Genomic DNA, 18,589 nt, shown 5'->3' with positions numbered 1-18,589 from the left:
ATACGGATAGCTGCATCCCTTTCACACTGCCACAAATCGAAGTGGCCCAGTCGAATCGAGGCGGAGGGGCTCCTTCGCACTTTTTTTCGATGCGAACGTTTTGAAAATCGACGAGAAACTAAATTTAAATCATTTTACGAACGCTTCAACTACCCGTCGGAGAACCGAGAAAGAATCTGCACACACAAAACACTCTTCTCATGAAGAGAGCGGCGGAGCCAACTGATGAGAGCAATTTGTGGCAGAATAAGAGCTTAACGAATACAAAGGGGATGGAGAGCTAGTCAACAATGGTTAACGGTTAAACGGTAAACGATCTTTTTTGCATCTATCAAAGAGAGTTCAGGTTGATCCAGATAACTCCTTGATCTTGGTATGCTCCTCAGTTTTAATCGGATTTAATGTCTCTTGAACGAATTCCTCCACTCCATCACCTCTTTATCTATTCCATTGATTTTTCTAGACAACTCCTTTGATTCAATATGCTACTGATCCATGCCACGCACATCCTTTGGCAGCAGCTCCTTCAGTTGTAATGGAATTTATTTTCGAAATCATAAAATCGACAGAGTACATTCGTTTTTGTGTGTGAGTACGATGAGTATGGTGTGGTGTGTTCTTGTTGTTATTTTAATGATGAACTTCATGTTTTTGCTTTGTTTACATTCGTGTATAGACATTATGTTGTAATATTTTGTTGTATAAATACTTAGAGATTATCAATCGCTAAGAGCTAATGCAGGTGAAATCCCATACCTATTTTGTTGTATATATATACTGCATGTGTGAGCTGGTGTGTGTGTGTTTGTATGGGAGGGATGTGTTGGGGCGTGAGTGAGTGTGGAGGGTACAATAGGATGCAACAGCAGCGCAGCTATCGAAATGAAGTGTGTATGAAGTAACAATGGAGATTGACGAGCGACCAGAATGACAACCAGGCAGGTGGTGCGTGGTAATAGCACCTATCATGTTGCGCTGGTGGCAACAATAGCAGCCGAGGCAGTGGCCTGCTCCTCGCCAGCATCATTTGGCGTCGTTACGGCTGGCACAGTACTTGTATTGGCTGCAGGTCCGTTGTTATTCTCATTGGTTTCCGTTTTCTCTGGTGCTTCCACCACTACTGTGGGCGAAGGCTGCGCCTGTGCTTGTAGCTGTGGCTGTGGCTGACTCTGAGCTGGGGCAGTGTTGAATGAACTGTTGCTATTGTTGGATGTATTCTTCGCCGGCTCCGGACTGCTGTACATCTGTATGACAGAATTGTTGTTCACATTCTCCACCGAAGCACCCGATAGGGACAGATCATCGGCCGAATCGTCTGCCAGGCAGTCCGTTTGCACTGACTTCTCCTCGAGCAGGTGGTCATTTTCACGAATGGGTCGCTGTGCCGAGCCATACTGCTTGGAGATCTGGAGAAGCTCCCGCAATGACTCGTTCTCCATGCGCAGCTGCGATATGGTCTGCAGTTCCCGTTGCACGATCTCATCGTCCACGGTGGCCGCCCGCTGCATGACGGCGGCCATTTCGTTGATTTTCTCACGCTGATCTCGGATCACCTGCCACAATCGCTCGTTGTACAGCTCCTTGAAGTTTATTTTACTGTCCAGCACCTTAGTCACTGTGTGTTCGCGGTACTTTTGCATCATCAGCTCCATGGCCCGCTCGTAGTCTTCGATGCAGATTTTCAGCTCGCGATTCTCTTTGAGTATCTCCGAGCTATTGATGTTTTGCTGCTGTATGCGATTCACCATGTCCGCGTTCGTCTTGTTGTTTGAGATCCGATTGAGGGTCTCAATGTCGTCCTGGTATTCCCGCAGGCTTACCACCAGCCGATGGTTCGTCTCCGCCTCCTCCAGCAGAGCCGTCCCCAGGGCATCCAAGTCTTTGACACGGCTAGCCATACGCTGTGCGTCCATTATCATCTGTCCCACTGATATATTTGACATGTTGAGGCCCGTTTCAAATCCAACTGTAATTTTATAAATTTCTTTTGTTTTGGGCCAGGCCTTGCTGCTGGCTCCTGCTTCTCTGCAAGAGAACAATAAGAATTAGGCTTTGGCCATTTCGCAGCCTGGACACTGCTCCCACCGTTAGCTTTTAATTTAGCACACCTTCGTTTTGGCTCAAACTAATTGTTTGTTTCTTTTTTTTTTAGCCAAAATATGTAGAATGCTACTAATAGAAATTTTGACGACGACCTAATTATTGGCTGACAGCTGAGAATTTAGTTTATCGGGTTTTGGTCATCACTCGAGTGTTGCTATCGATAGTTGAGTTTGGTACACATCGATAGCCAGTCACTATGCAGTTAGTTTACATACAAATTTTTAAATTTTATAATTAAATAAATTGTATAATAATCCGATCATCCCTGCGATGATTTAATCAAACAAAAAAAATGTATAAATAACCTGGAAATATTATAAAAAACACTCCTCTTATGTAAAAGAATTTGTCGTATATTATCATTAAGAAGCTATCAGTACAGAATTTGATCGTATATCAAAATTTGGAAGACTTACGAAGAGGTGGGTGGTGGACATTCAATATGCTATGTTCTTAAGCGATTTTTTATGCATGCATAAATCTAATAAAAATCTATTTAAGTACCTTAAGACTATTTCGTATTCGTATAAGTACCAACTGTAAAGGTTTTTGTCATTTGAAGTCAGAGATAAAACAGAGGTAGAGGAATAGCTAGATACATCGGCTACAGGGATGTACAGACTAAAAAGATCACGAGATTATACGCCCACGCTGTTCAGGCTGCCGGAGGAGAGGTTCTCCGAGCGACTGGAGAGGCGCGGTCGCTTCAGAATGACTCGTCCCGGCTTGCTGGATCCATCCGCCGTTCCAACTTCGGACGACTGGTTGAGATTATTGTTGTTGCCGCCGGAATTTCCACCGCCAGCACGTTCCAGCGTGCGTTGAGAGCGACGTAGAGAGGAGGAGGACATGCGCCGGAGTCCCGGGTCATAATCGTAGCTCGGTTGTCGTTGAAAGTAAGTCATATCGTTGTCAGTGTCAAGGCCTGGTGGGTTCTTCTCGTCCAGCTGCTGTTGCTGCTGCTGCGCCAGTGGATTCAGCGTGATGTGAATGTGCCGCGTGCGCTGGCGCTGTTTGTTCGGCGAGCAGCTGCCCAGCGGCACAAAATCCTCTCGCAGCTCGGCCATGCGCGGTTTGTTCTGCGTTTGTCCCCGTCCTCGGGGGCTCCGGCGGCGACACAGGCACAGACAAGCGCTCACCAGCAGAATGATCAGCAAGGCACCGCCACCAATTGTGCCCGTGAGCATGGGACTCATGTTGAATGTTTCGTTGTGGCTGGGCGTTGTTGTATCTCGATCACCGATTCCCTGCAGTGCTGGCTCCTCAGTGGTGCTGGCCTTCGGTCTCTGGGTGCGCCCCTGCTTGAGGGCGCTGAACTCGGAGGCGGAGACGGCGCTGAAGGACTGCAGCTTGAACTCGTAGATGGTGGCTGCCTCCAAGGTGGCGATTTGGAAGCTCCTTGCATGCGCACCCTCTATGGTGGCCTTGTAATATTCCCCGGCCGAGGAGGAGGGACGGTAGTAGGCATAGTAGCCCGTGATTAGCTGCTCATCGGCATCGCTGGCAAGGCGCCAGTGCAGCACCACAGCCGTCTCCGAGTACTCCTCGATCTCCAGCAGCTCTGGCACCGGCATCGGCTCGAGGGCCGCTCCTGGTTGCAAATAAAACTTGGCCGAGGTGTTGCTCTCCTTGTTGTCATTGTTCGAGTAGACGGCGAGGATGCGGAAGCGATATGTGCGCTGTGGCTTCAAATCAGTCACCGAAGCGGTGAAGCTCTTGCCCAGCTCCGAGTTCCATTTGGGCTTGCCGTAGGGTATATTATCGTTGGTCGTCTGCCAGTTCTTGCGCTTGCCCTCGCTAATGATGCGGTACTGCACCTTGAAGAAGAGTATGAGCAGGCCATCGTTGCGAGGCACATGCCAGCGTAGCATCACCGACTCATCGGACAATCGGGTGACATTCGGCGGCGAGGGTGGGATCATCTTGGTTAGCTTTTGGCCATGGTTGATGGGCTTCATTGAGCGATGGCCCACACCACCTGCAGGCTCACTCTGTATCTGCTTCGGTGTCACCTGCAGCAGTGCTCCGGCACTCTGTTCGCCCAGTTTGTTTCGCGCAAAGCACTGCACATAGCCGGCGTGACGCTTCTGGACGCTGTGCAGCACGAGGTAGCCATTGGGCAGGATCTCAGCTTCGGTGTCGTAGACGCTGCTCTCTCCATTCAGCAGCCAGTATATCTCTGGAGCTGGCACTCCACTGGCCTTGCATTCCAACTGCATGCGATCTCCCTCGTTGGTCAGATCAGCCCACGGGGGACGTGTTATTCGAGGCGGTACCTCAACGGTGACATTGATAAAATGCTCGAGCGTTGGCCGTACGCCATTGTCCAGGTAGCATATGTAGGTGCCTGTGTCGTGTGCTTGGACATTGGATATCTCCAGGCCATGGTTGAGCACTCTGGTGCGTTTGTTGTGTATCGCCTCAACCACATCCGGACTGCTCCACACGGCAGTGGGCGGCGGTGAACCCACACCGGGACACAGCAGCAGCAGGTTGCTTCCTTCCCGTATGGTTACTGCCTGGGATGATGGCTGACCGCTGAGCAGATGAGGTGCCTTATTCTGTGATACACGTCCGGACAATACCTCCAGTTCCATGGAGTTGGGAATTTCTATACGCGCTCCGGAAGCCGGATTGGTGGCCAGGCATGTGTACTTTCCAGCGGATGCCGTGGAGACATTCATCAGAAATAAATTTCCATTTACGGCAACCAATTCTGGCTTGATTTCCACACCATTTCGATAAAAGGACCAGCTAGCAGAAGGATTTGAGAGCACTTGTTGCCCACATGGCCACAGGACTGAGTTTCCCGGGGCGACGCGCCATTGCAGGTGGGTCTCCAGATGGCTCTTTAGGCTGGTGCTGGCCAACTCTAGCCTGGCCGTGGTGGAGGTAACCACCAGAGGACCAAACCAACCAATGCACCGATACTCGCCGACAGTGTCTGGCCGCACAAGGACACGCACACGGGAAATGGCCGACTCATGGGTAACATTTAGCTTGGCGTTGCCCGATTTTAGGTATTTAAATCGGCTGGCTCCCACGGATCCATTGGAATTTGCGGCATTCGGCCAGCGGCGATAGCTCCACTCGAAGCCCTCTGGCTGTAAACTGGTCTCGCACTCGAAAACCACCTCATCTCCAAGGGGCGCCACAATTGATTCGGGTGCGTGAAGTATTCGCACGCCTGGCGAGGGCGCGGGCGATGGCGACGACGGAGGAAATGATGGCTGTAAAACCGGAATTGCTTCCAGGCTCGACGTCAGCAGCGAAAAAAGCAGAAGCGACGACGTCAGCGGCGACATTGAGGGGGGACTGCAAAATGGCAAGGTATACCCAAAAATATATTACCACAGACCAATTGAAATCTATTACACTCACTGTACTTCGTATATTTTGGTAGCTTGAGAAACGCGTTTGCGTTTGCGCAGTTAATAATTTTCACTCTCGAGAATCACGCATCACCTTTCGTTTATATGTATCTGTATGTATCCATTTTGCATGCGTACGCTGTTTATGCACATTATACGTTAACGATCAGATATTTTAGCCATCAAATCGTTGTCTTTTAATTCATTAAACTCGATTTCCAAAGCCACCGACATCACATGCACTCAACAAGTCAAATAAACAATAGCATTTTATTATTCTCTGCCAGTGCGACCGCGGAATTATCGATAAAATGATCGGAAATATGCCAAAACATACCATTGCATTTTTAAAATATACCGCAGGCTTAAATTATATTCCTCTATTTGATTTTATATTTTATATTACCAGCTTGCAAAGACTTTGAACACTGAAACAATAATTTAATCTGTTTAAATAATCAATTTGGCTTATTTTAAATACTCATTTTTATTGAATTGTATATTTTATGACCTTCTATTTTACTAAGTTGTATTTGAACTTTTCATTCAAATTTATGTGTCCTATTCTAGGTGACAGGTGTCAAAAATGTGGGATCCTACAAAAAATGCGTCCTTTTTTATCTGCTTGACTTCCTGTGAACTCGTAGAGTTTGGCAGCTAAATTTGGAAAACCGCTGAGTTTTGCTTAAACATGTACGAAAGTCGCTGAAAGCACATTATAACACAAATATTTGGGGAAAACTCAGTGGAATATTATTAATTAGAGTCCCATAAATTAAGGGATTAACTTGTTTTCGAGGCCTGGTCTTATCCAATCTAGACCAACTTTTTTTCGGTTCATTAATATGGGAGGTATGTTTACGTATGAATATACCAACCCGCGACACTCCTTCTGTTGCGTCACAGAGGCCTGAACACGTGGAAGCGCCTTCTTGAGGTCCAAATCTTGGGTCGGCCCCATATCTGGCATGGTTATGTACTGAAGGTTCGTCAGCTTCTGCAAGTCCGCCAAGAGTACGATCTTGCTTGGTACATGGAGTTCCTTGGGAGTAGAAATTTTGAAAATATGCTGAACGTGTTGCAGGGACAACGCGCAACCTTTAACTATAAGACTTTCCAGATGGGAGTCCTTTTTGTTGACTAATCCCTCGACTAACTCGTGTCGCAGACCTTTCTTGTAATGCACCTGCAAATGTCGCAGCCTGGGCAATTGGCATATCCGCTCATAGGGCCGCCTTAGATTTACGATGTTATCCCCAAGGATCAGACATTCCAGCTGTTTGCAGTTTTCCGCCAGAATTTCAAACGTCTTCTTATTATTATTGTTAACATGGTTCTTAATTTCCAGACGCCGCAATTGCTTCATCGATTGGCAGATGCCTTCAAGCTCTTTGCTTCAAATCCATCATAGGTAAACAGATATAGATATTCCACTTGATCTAGACGGTGAAATCCTATTCCGTTCAAGAAGATAGCACATAACTGCAATTTCCTTAGAGACGCACATTCCTTGAGGCTGTCAACAATTTTCGTTAACACATCAGCATTGAATAGGTTGTTCAAATCAGCACTGAAAGTTCTAAGCTTTTCAGGCAGTGTAAACCCCATTCAAATTCTCCTGGACCACATTCATAGTCCTATTTAAATTCCATAAGTAAATGTTGAAGATTCGGGCAGTATTGTACTTCTTTAGGATTTCTGGGCGAGTCATAGCTAAATACATGCTCGCCAATCATCTTCAGCAGCTTTTGCTCATCGTCTTCGTCAAAATGAGACATGACCTCGTTATCAATATGCTTGTGGCGATATCTAGCGTATTGCTTGAACATCTGTTTAATCCAAACATTTTAGCAAGCGAGACTTAGCTGGTCTTCCACACATTGATAATCCATTATCATTGTCCAGCATTCCAGGATTAAATCGAAAACGGTTGTATGAGACTTTCTCTCCTTGGTGTCCTTTGCATGGCTTGAGTCATCGCTGCCAGAGGCTATCTTTTCATCAGCTTTTATCTTTATATTTTCTTCGGGAACATCTGCCATTGTTTTTTTCGATTGAATCCGCCTCAACTTTGCACAGAATCTGTGCGGAAGAAAACCCGCCCCGATGTAAAGAGATTTGTTAGTCACAAATGAATTTGTGTACTAGCCCACATATGTAGCAAGCTGATTTAAACTTACCTGCATATGTACGTGCACTCTACGTACGTTAAATTATTAGTTGTGCACTATGAATTTGAGAGTATTGTGGTGTACCTTCAGCTCCTCATGTATGTATGTATGTTACAAGTATTCGCGGGAAGTTTCCGTTGTCTCACCACCGATTGCTTGTAGTTTCGATAGTATCGATAGTCACAGAATGGGCAAGTCACTAATCATACAGTATCTACTGTATATATTGTATATACTGCATATGTACAGGATCTACTGTTTATATTTTATATACTGCATTTTGAAAAAATTATGATTCGATTTATTAATTACAAATGTCCATAATTACTAATTAAATTACTATGAAATTACTATAAAAAAGAAACGGGTCTTGGCTCTCGTTTTCCGCAGATGCTCCCGCCTCTTGTGCTTTTCTTTATTTTAACAGATCCCCAAATTAATTCCTTTGAGATTTTTAACCAAAAACTGTCTCAGAAGTCACCTAGAGATGCAGGTATTACGCTGGTGTCTTTTGCACCTTGGCCAATTCCGCCTTAAATTTCGAGATGGTTTCCCGTGCTAGTTTTAGTTTGTCCTTCAGTGTTAGAATCTCTCCCTTTACATTCTTCTTAACGTTGACAATGTTATCCAGCGTTTTAGTCTTCTTTTCCTCAACTAAAGCAAACCATATATTTAGTAGGTGTAGACAAACAAGTAGTCAGTACTTACAGTCAGTGTCATGGCTGAGAAGGCCATTGGAACTCTGTTCCGAGAGCATCAGGTAGTGCTGCATCGCGTGTGTGGGCTCTTGGAAAACGATTTCCTCATACGACTCCGAAACGAGGCCCTTCTTTGTGTCCATTGTGGTGGTGGACGTCAGCTCGCCATCAACTACGGGCGATTGAAAGAGCTTCAGGATGTGGTAGCAGGTCACCGGTCGCTCCGTTTGATCATTGAAGTAGATTTTTATTACAACCTCGAATTCCCCCCAACCGGTCTCTGTGACTTCGTATGGGGGCTTGACTACAATGCGATTGGGGTTCGCATAGCTCTCGTGCAGTTTAAAATGCACCTTCTTCACATAAATGGACATATCCTCATTGAAGTAAGGCTTTAGATAGACCTTCCACTGGTGCGTGTGTCCGTCCTCCTCGCGTTTCTTGCCAAAGGAGCGCGCAATGTTCCCATACACAATGGGCTTAACAATGGTGACGCCTTTAAGTCGAGCGCCCGATTCACCGCCGAAATCAGCCATTGTTAATTCAATTTGTTTTTTGTTATAAATTTACGAAATTATTTTGATCTCAATAGAGATGGCATTGGTGTCATCGATATTTTTCTTCAGGAACATCGATGTTTTTAGAATTGCATTAGATTAAAATTAAAAAAATACTAGTTATGTTAAACAGTTTACATTTCATTTATAATTATATACTTAAGAGCCCTTGTTCTTTAGCAAGATGATTTTAGTATCTCAAGAAAGATATGGTTTTCACGGTACCTTCCTACTAAATTCAATCTGTTCACCTTCCGCTTATATCGAAGTTGTCCCTGCCACCATCGATATATTTTCCAATGCATGCCTGTGTTCCTCCCACCTATTGTTTTTGGACGCTTCGGCTGAAAATATACAAAAAGTGTGTTTTTAAAAACAATTGAAACCCACTGGCGATAAAATAAATAATTAATCAAATAATGATGGCGCGCCGCGGTGGAAAGCGCATTCGGATGGATGATCCGCCTCCAGAGTATGAGGAACTCCACAGGTTCGACAAAATGCTCACTCCCCTGGCCTGCTGTTTGTCTAAAAATTAAATTGTTTAATTAATACAGCGATGCTTTAAATGAAAGCACTTCGGATGCAGACAGTCCCACCAAGCGTATGACCAGGTTGCGGGCTCGTGGTGGTGTGCGGGACAAGCCGCCAATTATCGATGACGACGAGGATGAGTTTTTCGCGCCAATAGCGCGAAAGCGAAAGACACCAGCTGTCCGAAAGCCGCCCGCCGAGCGAAAAGAACGCGTCGAGAGGCCGCGCAAAGAGCCCGCAGAGCGAGCCCACCACGAGCGGATTGACAACGAACGGGAGATAACCACAGACGAGAACAGCTTGTACTACATCGTGCGGCACTCCAAAAGTCCCATAGCGGTAGGATTCATTTCCTTTCAATTAACATTTAATTAACGTTTATCTATTACAGAACATTGTTGACCAATGGATCGAGCAATACAAGACAAATCGAGAGACAGCGCTGGTCGCATTGATGCAATTCTTTATAAATGCCAGCGGCTGCAAGGGCAAAATATCCGAGGATATACAATATCCAGTGGATCACACGGCAATCATTCGAAGAATGACTGAAGAGTTTGATGAGGTAATCGTGCAATTTGTCGCGCACTAGCCAACATCTAAAAATTTGTATTTGTGCAGGAAAGCGGTGAATATCCCTTGATCATGACCGGTACCCAGTGGAAAAAGTTCAAAAATCATTTCTGTGATTTTGTACAAACGCTCGTCAAGCAATGCCAGTACTCCATCATCTACGATCAGTTTCTGATGGATAATGTTATTTCTCTACTCACGGGATTGTCCGATTCGCAAGTGCGTGCCTTTAGGCACACGGCCACCTTGGCAGCCATGAAGCTGATGACTGCTCTGGTGGATGTGGCGCTGCTCGTCTCGAATAATTTCGATAATGCTGCCAAACAGTTTGAGGCTGAACGCGTAAAGGTGGGTGGGCATGCAGACGCTTATTAAATTAAATTACTTGAAGAAAGTTTCACATTTTAGTCACGCGATCGTCGGGCCTCCGATCGCTTGGATTCCCTGATGACAAAACGTTCCGAGTTGGAGGAAAACATGGACGAAATCAAAAGTATGCTGACCTATATGTTCAAGTCTGTGTTTGTGCACCGCTACAGGGATAGTCTGCCAGATATACGAGCCATTTGTATGGCTGAGATTGGCATCTGGATGGAAAACTATCCGCAAAACTTCTTGGACGACTCGTACTTGAAATATATTGGCTGGACGCTACACGACAAGATTGGTGAGGTGCGTCTGCGCTGTCTTCAGTCGCTGCTGCCGCTATATGAAAAGGAAGAGCTCAAAGGCAAACTTGAGCTTTTCACATCAAAGTTTAAGGATCGCATTGTGGCTATGACGCTGGACAAGGAGTTCGAAGTGTCTGTTCATGCCGTCAAGCTGGTCATAAGTATTTTAAAGTAAGTATTCGAAGTCGAATTACATGCTTAATGTAACTGTGTTTAATTTAAATTTGGTTATAGAATTCACCCAGAGATATTGGCCGACAAGGATTGTGAAATTGTGTACGAGTTGGTCTATTCATCGCATCGTGGCGTAGCCCAGGCAGCTGCTGAGTTTTTAAATGTTCGTTTATTTCATCTGACCAACGATATGGAGGAGAACAAGACAAAACGTGGCAAGGTACGGCTGCCAAATACTCCTTTGGTGCGAGATTTGGTTCAGTTTTTCATTGAATCGGAGCTGCACGAACATGGCGCTTATCTGGTGGACTCCTTCATCGACAGCAACGAGATGGTCAGGGATTGGGAATGTATGACGGATCTGCTGCTGGAAGAGCCGGGACCCAATGAGGAACTGCTCGACAACAAGCAAGAGTCAACGCTCATTGAGATTATGGTCAGCAGCGTCAAGCAATCGGCGTCGGGCGAGGTTCCAGTGGGACGTGCAAGCAATCGTAAATTCACATTCACCTCCAAAGAGCTCAAGGCCATTCAGGACGAGAAGGCCAAGCTGACGGAGCATTTCATTGTCACTCTACCGGCACTGCTCGAGAAATATCAGGCGGATAGCGAAAAGTTGGCCAATCTCTTGGCCGTTCCCCAGTACTTTGATCTCAATTTGTATACGACAAATCGACAGGAGGGCAATCTGCAGGCATTGCTCGATAAAATCAATCAGGTAATGAGCATGCACACGGGCAGAGATGTGCTGGAGACATGCGCCAAGACACTGGAATGCCTCTGCGCCGAGGGCAGTGCCACTTACACGCGCTGCAACATTGCACGCTCCAACATAATCGAGAGCGCTGTCAATAAGTACAAGGATGTCATCGAAGAGTGGCGCAATTTGATTCAGGGTGAGGCTGATCACAGCCGGAGGGTGCCGTATTTCAATTTAAATGTTGTTTCCATTTATAGGTGAGGAAACACCCAACGAGGATGATATCTACAACATAACCATCGCCCTGAAAGTGCTCTCCATTCTGTACTCTTCACATAATCTCAATCCATGGGATTTGTTTAAGTCCCTGTTCCAGGATGTTGAAGAGGCTCAGTCCAAGGAAAATGTCGAACGTTGCCTACCCAACGAGGCTCTGGCTTATTGCATTGAGGCTTGCTACTTCTCTATTAGCTGGGGCCTCTACTACGTGGAGAACGACTGCGAAGCGCTCAATGTGGCCGATGTGGTGGCTGAACTGCGCAGCAATTTGGATAGCTTCATGTCCGCCTGCTTTGAGCTAACACGCGATGGACCCACAGTTCAAATACAAGAAGCGGTGCGTGCAGAAATATTTCTATAATGATTCGGGAAGCATCTTTTAAATACCTTTTCTTGCAGGCCTATCAATCCATTTGTGATCTGTTGATCATCTTCTCCGATCAATTGGGTCGCAGCGAGATCGAGCACATACGCAGCTTGGAGTACAAGTCGCGCATGGATGAGCATCTCATTTTGGATAACTTTGTGCAGCATTATGTGTTCTCGCTGAAGCAAGATGCCGTACAGGACGAGACGCGCATTGAGGAGTTGCACAAGAAGCGTAACTTTTTAGCCTGCTACTGCAAGCTGGTTGTCTACAACATTATACCCACCATGCGGGCAGCCACAATATTCAAATATTATGTCAAGGTGAGCCAATCCATATGCCCTTGCCCCTTCTTGATGTTGCTTACCAGTATCATTCCTCTTTCAGTGCTACAATGATTATGGGGACATAATTAAGGCCACGCTGGGCAAGGCGCGTGAGATCAACAAAGTGAACTTTGCAATGACGCTGCTCCTCAGTTTAATCACCGTATTTAAAACACTACTCGAGCAGAGCGAAGATGGCACAGTGTCAAAGAGTTCCCAAGAGTTTCTCGACCTTAAGGAGTTGGCCAAGCGATTTGCACTGACTTTCGGCTTCGATGCGCTCAAGAATCGCGATCCAGTGGCGGCCATCCATCGTGGTGGCATCTATTTTGCGGCCAACAAGCAGCCCGACGATCCAGTGCGTGCACCCACGCGTCTGCTCTTCCTGGAGGTGCTCAACGAGTTCAACTACAAGCTATTGAAGCAGGACAAAAAAGTGATTATGAGCTTCCTGGACAAGATCATACCACCGGGCATGCCTTCCAGCCGTGCAGAGGAATGGCAGCCCTTGGTTTTGTATCGTAATTCCCTGCTACATGGCGAAACGGATCAAACAGCTCCAGTTGCCACACGACGGGCCTATGTGCGCAAGCGACGTGATCATGGTAAGAAAGGCAATTATCCCTCATTTAAATATTCAGCAACGAAATCAAAACAATTTCCACTTTTTATTCAGATGAAGACGACGAAGAGGAAGAAGATGACGAGGAGCATAATGATCCCGACTACAGGGGCTAGTAAATATAGCTTAAGAATTCATTTAGTTTTAGGATTAAAGTGCAGAAAGCTTCATACCTTAAAGTTGGACTTGATAAACAATATTTTGGACATACTTTCGGAACTCAGATGCGCCTGCATATCTTTATACAAATGTGCCGATTCGCGCAACAATGCCTCGTTGGATGCACTGGCTGCGGGAGCCGAAAGAAATTGCCGAACAATACCAAACAGGGGACTGAATTTGATGTTTGTTTTCCACCACAACAAAGGATCCATGCTCCTATCAATTCTTGGCTCGGAGTTGTATAGATAAAGGAGATTTTTAAGCTGTGAGTGAGCTCCATCGGCTGTTGGATTGTGCCCAGAGCCAGCGGCCAGTATGTTATCCAAAATGGCATCAATCTTTGATTCAATCTTAATTTGTGTAGGAGATATTTTTACTTTTTGCAACAGAGGCTGACCCACGCCGTCGCTTTGACTGCTGCTTAGCTGCTGCAGCACTTTGTTGGTCACCAGCTGCTCTTCGTGTTCATTAAAGAAGGCTTGCTTATAGCGCGGATCCAAATATGTGGCCACCTGATATTTGATATCTGTGTTAATATGAGAGAACTTCAGTTCAAGATCTTCCAGCAGTTTACGGCAAAAGCTGCAAATGGTCTGTAATAATAATAGATCTTTAATTAACTTCTAAGTTTTCTGTACTGATAAAACATTACCACGGAGGGGACAAAATTGTGTAGATCTGCTTGAAGGGAACCCCTCAAGGCAGCCACAAGCGGAATCACCGAAGACGCGGTCGTTGAAGGTTGGCTCCACATGTTCATGATTTCCTCGACAGGCTGCATTAATTTCATGCACAAATCCATGTCCAGCCATTCATCCGGATAAATTTCGACCAGACTATACTCTTCCGCGTACAGCATTAGGGCATCCTTTAGCTTGAGCACGCGGCCCATCATCTTGAAGGCAGAGTTCCATTTAATGGGACTTTCGTCTAAGATTGAGCACGGCTCTTGCTTCAGGCGCATGCCTTGTATGAACTTCAGATGCTCATGGGCCAGCAGTGAGGATGCAAACTGATCAACAATTTGCTTGCACTTGGAGATGAGATTCTGTAGCATTTGATTATCTTGCAGGGCGAATCTGACGCACATTTGCAGGAGGGAAACACAGCAGTCGGGTGGTGCGCCGGCCAGAACTGTGGCCTTATCTCTGATGATGCAATGTACCTTCTCCTTGGGCAGCTCCAAGAAAGATATTAGATCCTGAATACAGTAGGCAACTCGGTCGGCATCCTCATAATTAAGGGCCTTGCATTTGAGAGTGAAACGCTGAGCCTGGAAATCACTTGAGATGCCAAAACAGGTGAAGCTAAGGAGGCCATCGTTATTGGCCCACCGCAAACTGCTGCTCAGGGAGATGGCATCCAGCAGATCCAACTTGAGCTTCACTCGAGTGTGGGCTCTCTTGTGGATATCCTGACACAATATATTCTCATAATAACTCCTCGTCTTGATCACGTAGCTCGAATGCAAAACTTGTACAAGGTTAATGAATCCGGAGCTATCTAACAAGTCGAAGGAGTGATTGAGAAATATTTGTGCTAAATGTTCGTCGCAGCGTGCATACAACTGTTCTTCATTGCCCGTTTCCAAGGGATCTGCAGCAATCTTCTGCCATAAAATGTAATCTCTAATTAGGGTAAATCTTTGGTAACACAAACAAAACTCACCTGCAGCAGATTGACTTCTATTTGCGATGGTAACTGCTCCGTTACTTCTTTTTTTACCATAGCCTGAACGTCTTCGGATAGTTCGCGGAACTCCGCTCTGTGTTTGCTCTTCAAATGATTCCTCAGGCAGGTGGTCCCTCGGCCCTTTCGGGAGTAATCTCTTTTGCACAGGCAGCATGTGGCCACCGTGTCGCTGGTCTTGCTGAAAAACTGCCAGACATTGCTTTTCTTGCTCATTATTTTTGTATCAAAATTTATTTTGCGGATGTATTCACATCCGCCTCTACATCCGTTTTGGTGTGGAACTTCTGCAGCCCTGTTTGTTGAGCCATCGATAGCTGGCTCCCATCACTATAAATTCTGCGATACATGTCACTTTTGGCGCGCAATCGGCAGCAGCTGCTCAGTTTTGGTTGTTGTTATTTGCGTATTTGTTTAAAATACATATTAATGCCCTGTTTAATGGATGTGGCGAGCACTTTCAACAGCCAGAGGGATCCTACCGAGCTGAAGGAGTCCCTCAAGGATTTATACGCATGGCATGCCATTCCGTTGCTCAACTACACGCCGCTGCATAAGCTGAAAGATCAGTGTTTGGTGCGCTTTCGCGGCATGATTCAGGACATGATGGATCCAGAAATCTACTTGGAGTGCTATGAGGTGAAATCCACAGACGGGAACAAGCGGGTGCAGCACGGCAAATACCACGATTGCCTTAAGCTAGCCGCGGGCGAGGCGATCGACTACAATGCCGACAGCAATGTGCATGGTGAGCGACGAACACTGTTTGTAGTGTCAGTGCCAGGCCTAAATGATTGGACCAAGCAGCACGAGAGTAAGTGCAGTCCGCAGCCACAGTTGGTCAGCCAAACTCAATGGCCAAACAATGCCAAAAAGCGAACATTAGATGACCAGGAAGCCATGGAAGTCGAAGATGATAATGATGCGGCACTCAAGCGAAAATGTGTGGAGACGACCAAGTCGACATCCGATGACGCAACGGCAGCTGCTCCTTCCGTTCTCGGCTCTGAGTATCTGATAAATTCACCACTTCCCAGTCGACCCAGTATGGCGTGCATGGTGAAAGTGTACGAGGACTTTGATAGCTACAAACTCAACAGCCTGGTCGACTTTGTTGGTATCCTGTCAGTGGATCCTTCACTGGATGCCGCAACCATAGATACAGAGGGTTTTGATAGCTTAAGCGAACTGCAGGCCACACATCCATCGCCGTTCCTCATACCGCGTTTGCACGCCTTTGGCGTCCGACAGTTGCCGCACGCCAATCCCCTGCTGGACAAGAGCCTGCAACAGCCAGCGGACGCTGGTGCCAGTGAAGATCCATCACAGAGCAGCGTGCACAAAGATCTACGAATGCTACTGAAGCTCTGTCTGTTCGATGATGACTTGGCGGCCGAGTATTTGCTTTCCCATTTGATTTCCTCGGTTTACAGTCGCTCCGAGATGCAGAGCATTGGAAAGTTTGCTCTAAACATATGCAACTTGCCCAAGGATTCCCTAGCCGAGTATACCACAAAGTTGTACCAAGTGCTGGAGTTGCTACTGCCAGCCAGCCACTACCTGCCCATGACCCTGGAGACAATGAACACGGCAGCCTTTGCACCCAAGTGAGTAGAGCCAGGATTTACTTTTTACTTTTATGATAAATTAATCCCCCAACAGAAAGGATTATGAGACCAACAAGCTGGTCTCTGGCATGCTGCAGCTGGCACCACACACGCATCTGGTGCTGGACGAGACGTGCATGCAGCAGGGCAAACTGGAAGCGAATGGCGTCCATGCCGTTCAGCACTTGGCGCATTTGATCAACAGCCAGGAATTAAAGTGTGATTTCCAGTACTATCAGATCGACTATCATGTGAACATCCCAGTGCTTGTCCTGAGCGAAGGACGCAGCATGTTACCGGTATGGGAATATCCATAATCCATTTGGGATTCGATTTCTAATCTCTCTCCCTTTGCAGAGTGACTTTGTTTTGCCGATTAATGCCGATACCAAGGCCGTGCAACTGCTCGATGAATCCTTGAAGGCTGCCCATCACTATCTGCAGCCAGCACGCCTGCAGCAATTCCGCAAATATTTGACTTTGGCACGCATCAGTCCGTTTAACGTCAGCGACGAGCACACGGAGATGATTCAACAGGATTTTGTGGATATGCGCAAGGCGAATTCCAAGAGCAATGCGGATGATCTGCACGGCTTGCTGGTGCTCTCACGCCTGCTGGGCATTGCACGTGGTAAGGATGCACTGGACAAGGAAACTTGGCAGCTGGCCACGGAGTTCGAGGCCAAGCGGCGCCAGCGGCTGCAGGCATTGCCCAAGTCAGCTGCTCAGATACGTAATTAATTGAATTTGTATTCCTTTTCTAATGTTTATAAACTATTATTACTTGCTATGAATCCTCATCGACAACCACTTCATGGCCCAAATGCTCGAAGCGTTCCTCGATCAACTGGCCGGCCAGGCAGTCACCGCATAAATTTAGGTGGCAATAGCAACTGTCACAGCGCCAGTTTGTCCTCGTCACAGACGCCGCCTCACACTCGGCGCACTTGGGCGCCAGCGGATCGGGATTGTAGCCAGCCTCGATTTGCTGCTTCTCCTCGAGCACTGCCGTCAGAAGTTTCAGACGCAGCTGGTCCTTACGTTTGGCCTCCTTATCCAACTCGCGGTCCAGGCTATCGGTCTCGGCCTTGGGTTCCAGCTTGACTCTTGGCGCTGCCGGCGACAAAGAACCAGCAGGAGACAGACCACGCAGCTCGTCCAGTGTCATATCGTCCTCGGGCATTTGCAGCGATATGTTCTGGGCAGGAAAAAACGTTGATCGGCGAATATTGAACTTGGGCTTCGTGTGGGTTGTTCGTCGATATTTGGGCAGGCGACCGGGCACAGGCATTCCAGCTTCGTGAAGCTTCTGGAAGTACTTCTGAATGCGGCTAAACACCTGCTGCGTCGTTCGATTTCCCAGGGCCTTGGCTATCTTTGCAAAGCGTCGACTTTCCACCTCCTCCGGCGGATACTTGATTAGCAGCTGCTCCAAATGTCTTTGCTCCTCGTTGGTCCACAGGCGGTTTTGGTGTTTGTTCGACCGTTCGCTGCTGCTGACGTTCGACGTCTCGGGGGACGGCGGCAAGGAGGAGTGAGGAGTGTATGTTGCCATCTGACTTGTGGGCAACTTGAAATCTACTTCGCTTCCATCCACCGCCTTTGCCAGCAGTGTGTGTAGCTCTGGCAAAGGGGCTATGGCTATATAGTTGTCCGATATCAGCGGTTCGTTACTGCTCAGTTTGTCCAGCAATAGCTGCGGATTGCTCAGGTACATTTTGCGAGACGCTTCTAGCTCGTCAATCTGCTGGTGAACCCGAATTCGTTGGGCTTGCAGCACCGCTATGGTGCGCAGCAAGCTGGCATAGCACTCATTGCCACGGAGGGCCAGGTGCTCTGACTCGAAGTGGAACACATTCTCATCCTCCGGGGCAGAATCATCCAACTGTTCCATTTGTTAAACCACCACGCAAACGAGAAAAAACAAAACAAAAACTAAATGCATGTGCATTTGAGATGACACAAGACAAGTATCCAGCTATAAT

At 46.9% G+C, this 18,589-nt stretch overlaps 7 protein-coding genes across 8 annotated transcripts; 2 read left to right on the top strand and 5 right to left on the bottom strand.

Moving 5' to 3' along the window:
* Positions 1-476: 476 nt before the first annotated feature.
* On the bottom strand, positions 477-2,242 carry LOC117584865 (FGFR1 oncogene partner 2 homolog). Its single transcript, XM_034274014.1, has 2 exons — positions 2,086-2,242; positions 477-2,025 (listed from the first exon to the last, which is right to left on the bottom strand). Exon 2 carries the CDS (start codon positions 1,941-1,943, stop codon positions 966-968), a length of 978 nt encoding a protein of 325 aa, XP_034129905.1. The 5' UTR covers positions 1,944-2,025; positions 2,086-2,242; the 3' UTR covers positions 477-965.
* Positions 2,243-2,435: 193 nt separating this feature from the next.
* Positions 2,436-5,760, bottom strand: LOC117584342 (interference hedgehog). The gene is made up of 2 exons (XM_034273174.1): positions 5,485-5,760; positions 2,436-5,418 (listed from the first exon to the last, which is right to left on the bottom strand). Exon 2 carries the CDS (start codon positions 5,406-5,408, stop codon positions 2,742-2,744), a length of 2,667 nt encoding a protein of 888 aa, XP_034129065.1. The 5' UTR covers positions 5,409-5,418; positions 5,485-5,760; the 3' UTR covers positions 2,436-2,741.
* A 2,262-nt stretch (positions 5,761-8,022) lies between these two features.
* LOC117584013 (YEATS domain-containing protein 4) lies at positions 8,023-8,947 on the bottom strand. Its single transcript, XM_034272745.1, has 2 exons — positions 8,354-8,947; positions 8,023-8,299 (listed from the first exon to the last, which is right to left on the bottom strand). The coding sequence occupies exons 1-2, from the start codon at positions 8,877-8,879 to the stop codon at positions 8,142-8,144; spliced, it is 684 nt and encodes a 227-aa protein (XP_034128636.1). The 5' UTR covers positions 8,880-8,947; the 3' UTR covers positions 8,023-8,141.
* Positions 8,948-9,221: 274 nt separating this feature from the next.
* On the top strand, positions 9,222-13,354 carry LOC117584294 (cohesin subunit SA-1). Its single transcript, XM_034273117.1, has 10 exons — positions 9,222-9,390; positions 9,458-9,773; positions 9,826-9,999; positions 10,056-10,355; positions 10,416-10,849; positions 10,913-11,748; positions 11,810-12,168; positions 12,231-12,521; positions 12,586-13,129; positions 13,201-13,354. Exons 1-10 carry the CDS (start codon positions 9,320-9,322, stop codon positions 13,260-13,262), a joined length of 3,387 nt encoding a protein of 1,128 aa, XP_034129008.1. The 5' UTR covers positions 9,222-9,319; the 3' UTR covers positions 13,263-13,354.
* LOC117584298 lies at positions 13,174-15,298 on the bottom strand. 2 transcript variants are annotated; one of them, XM_034273121.1, is made up of 3 exons: positions 14,977-15,298; positions 13,961-14,917; positions 13,174-13,901 (listed from the first exon to the last, which is right to left on the bottom strand). In XM_034273121.1, the coding sequence occupies exons 1-3, from the start codon at positions 15,211-15,213 to the stop codon at positions 13,314-13,316; spliced, it is 1,782 nt and encodes a 593-aa protein (XP_034129012.1). In that variant the 5' UTR covers positions 15,214-15,298; the 3' UTR covers positions 13,174-13,313. The 2 variants fall into 2 exon arrangements, with proteins under 2 accessions (XP_034129012.1, XP_034129013.1); XM_034273122.1 differs by having other exon boundaries at positions 13,961-14,914.
* A 53-nt stretch (positions 15,299-15,351) lies between these two features.
* Positions 15,352-17,398, top strand: LOC117584297 (mini-chromosome maintenance complex-binding protein). Its single transcript, XM_034273120.1, has 3 exons — positions 15,352-16,604; positions 16,660-16,903; positions 16,962-17,398. Exons 1-3 carry the CDS (start codon positions 15,427-15,429, stop codon positions 17,343-17,345), a joined length of 1,806 nt encoding a protein of 601 aa, XP_034129011.1. The 5' UTR covers positions 15,352-15,426; the 3' UTR covers positions 17,346-17,398.
* Positions 17,257-18,539, bottom strand: LOC117584303 (ZZ-type zinc finger-containing protein 3). The gene is made up of 2 exons (XM_034273129.1): positions 17,389-18,539; positions 17,257-17,325 (listed from the first exon to the last, which is right to left on the bottom strand). The coding sequence occupies exon 1, from the start codon at positions 18,496-18,498 to the stop codon at positions 17,392-17,394; it is 1,107 nt and encodes a 368-aa protein (XP_034129020.1). The 5' UTR covers positions 18,499-18,539; the 3' UTR covers positions 17,257-17,325; positions 17,389-17,391.
* Positions 18,540-18,589: the final 50 nt, after the last annotated feature.

Source organism: Drosophila guanche, unplaced genomic scaffold, assembly GCF_900245975.1.
Source record: "Drosophila guanche unplaced genomic scaffold, DGUA_6, whole genome shotgun sequence".
In the NCBI taxonomy this organism is placed as follows: domain Eukaryota; kingdom Metazoa; phylum Arthropoda; class Insecta; order Diptera; family Drosophilidae; genus Drosophila; species Drosophila guanche.
The sequence above is the reverse complement of the archived record's forward strand: the minus strand, read 5'-3'. Positions and strand labels throughout refer to the sequence as shown.

Excerpts from the sequence above, each read along its gene's own strand:
- LOC117584297 (XM_034273120.1), top strand. The coding sequence starts at position 15,427 with ATGCCCTGTTTAATGGATGTGGCGAGCACTTTCAACAGCCAGAGGGAT. Across the intron at positions 16,605-16,659 it reads ACGGCAGCCTTTGCACCCAA|AAAGGATTATGAGACCAACA; the intron begins GTGAGTAGAGCC and ends ATCCCCCAACAG. Across the intron at positions 16,904-16,961 it reads AAGGACGCAGCATGTTACCG|AGTGACTTTGTTTTGCCGAT; the intron begins GTATGGGAATAT and ends CTCCCTTTGCAG.
- LOC117584342 (XM_034273174.1), bottom strand. The coding sequence starts at position 5,408 with ATGTCGCCGCTGACGTCGTCGCTTCTGCTTTTTTCGCTGCTGACGTCG.
- LOC117584303 (XM_034273129.1), bottom strand. The coding sequence starts at position 18,498 with ATGGAACAGTTGGATGATTCTGCCCCGGAGGATGAGAATGTGTTCCAC.
- LOC117584294 (XM_034273117.1), top strand. The coding sequence starts at position 9,320 with ATGATGGCGCGCCGCGGTGGAAAGCGCATTCGGATGGATGATCCGCCT. Across the intron at positions 12,522-12,585 it reads TATTCAAATATTATGTCAAG|TGCTACAATGATTATGGGGA; the intron begins GTGAGCCAATCC and ends TTCCTCTTTCAG. Across the intron at positions 13,130-13,200 it reads GCGCAAGCGACGTGATCATG|ATGAAGACGACGAAGAGGAA; the intron begins GTAAGAAAGGCA and ends CTTTTTATTCAG.
- LOC117584298 (XM_034273121.1), bottom strand. The coding sequence starts at position 15,213 with ATGAGCAAGAAAAGCAATGTCTGGCAGTTTTTCAGCAAGACCAGCGAC. Across the intron at positions 14,918-14,976 it reads TAGAAGTCAATCTGCTGCAG|AAGATTGCTGCAGATCCCTT; the intron begins GTGAGTTTTGTT and ends ATTTTATGGCAG. Across the intron at positions 13,902-13,960 it reads ACAATTTTGTCCCCTCCGTG|ACCATTTGCAGCTTTTGCCG; the intron begins GTAATGTTTTAT and ends TTATTATTACAG.
- LOC117584865 (XM_034274014.1), bottom strand. The coding sequence starts at position 1,943 with ATGTCAAATATATCAGTGGGACAGATGATAATGGACGCACAGCGTATG.
- LOC117584013 (XM_034272745.1), bottom strand. The coding sequence starts at position 8,879 with ATGGCTGATTTCGGCGGTGAATCGGGCGCTCGACTTAAAGGCGTCACC. Across the intron at positions 8,300-8,353 it reads TCTCAGCCATGACACTGACT|TTGAGGAAAAGAAGACTAAA; the intron begins GTAAGTACTGAC and ends GGTTTGCTTTAG.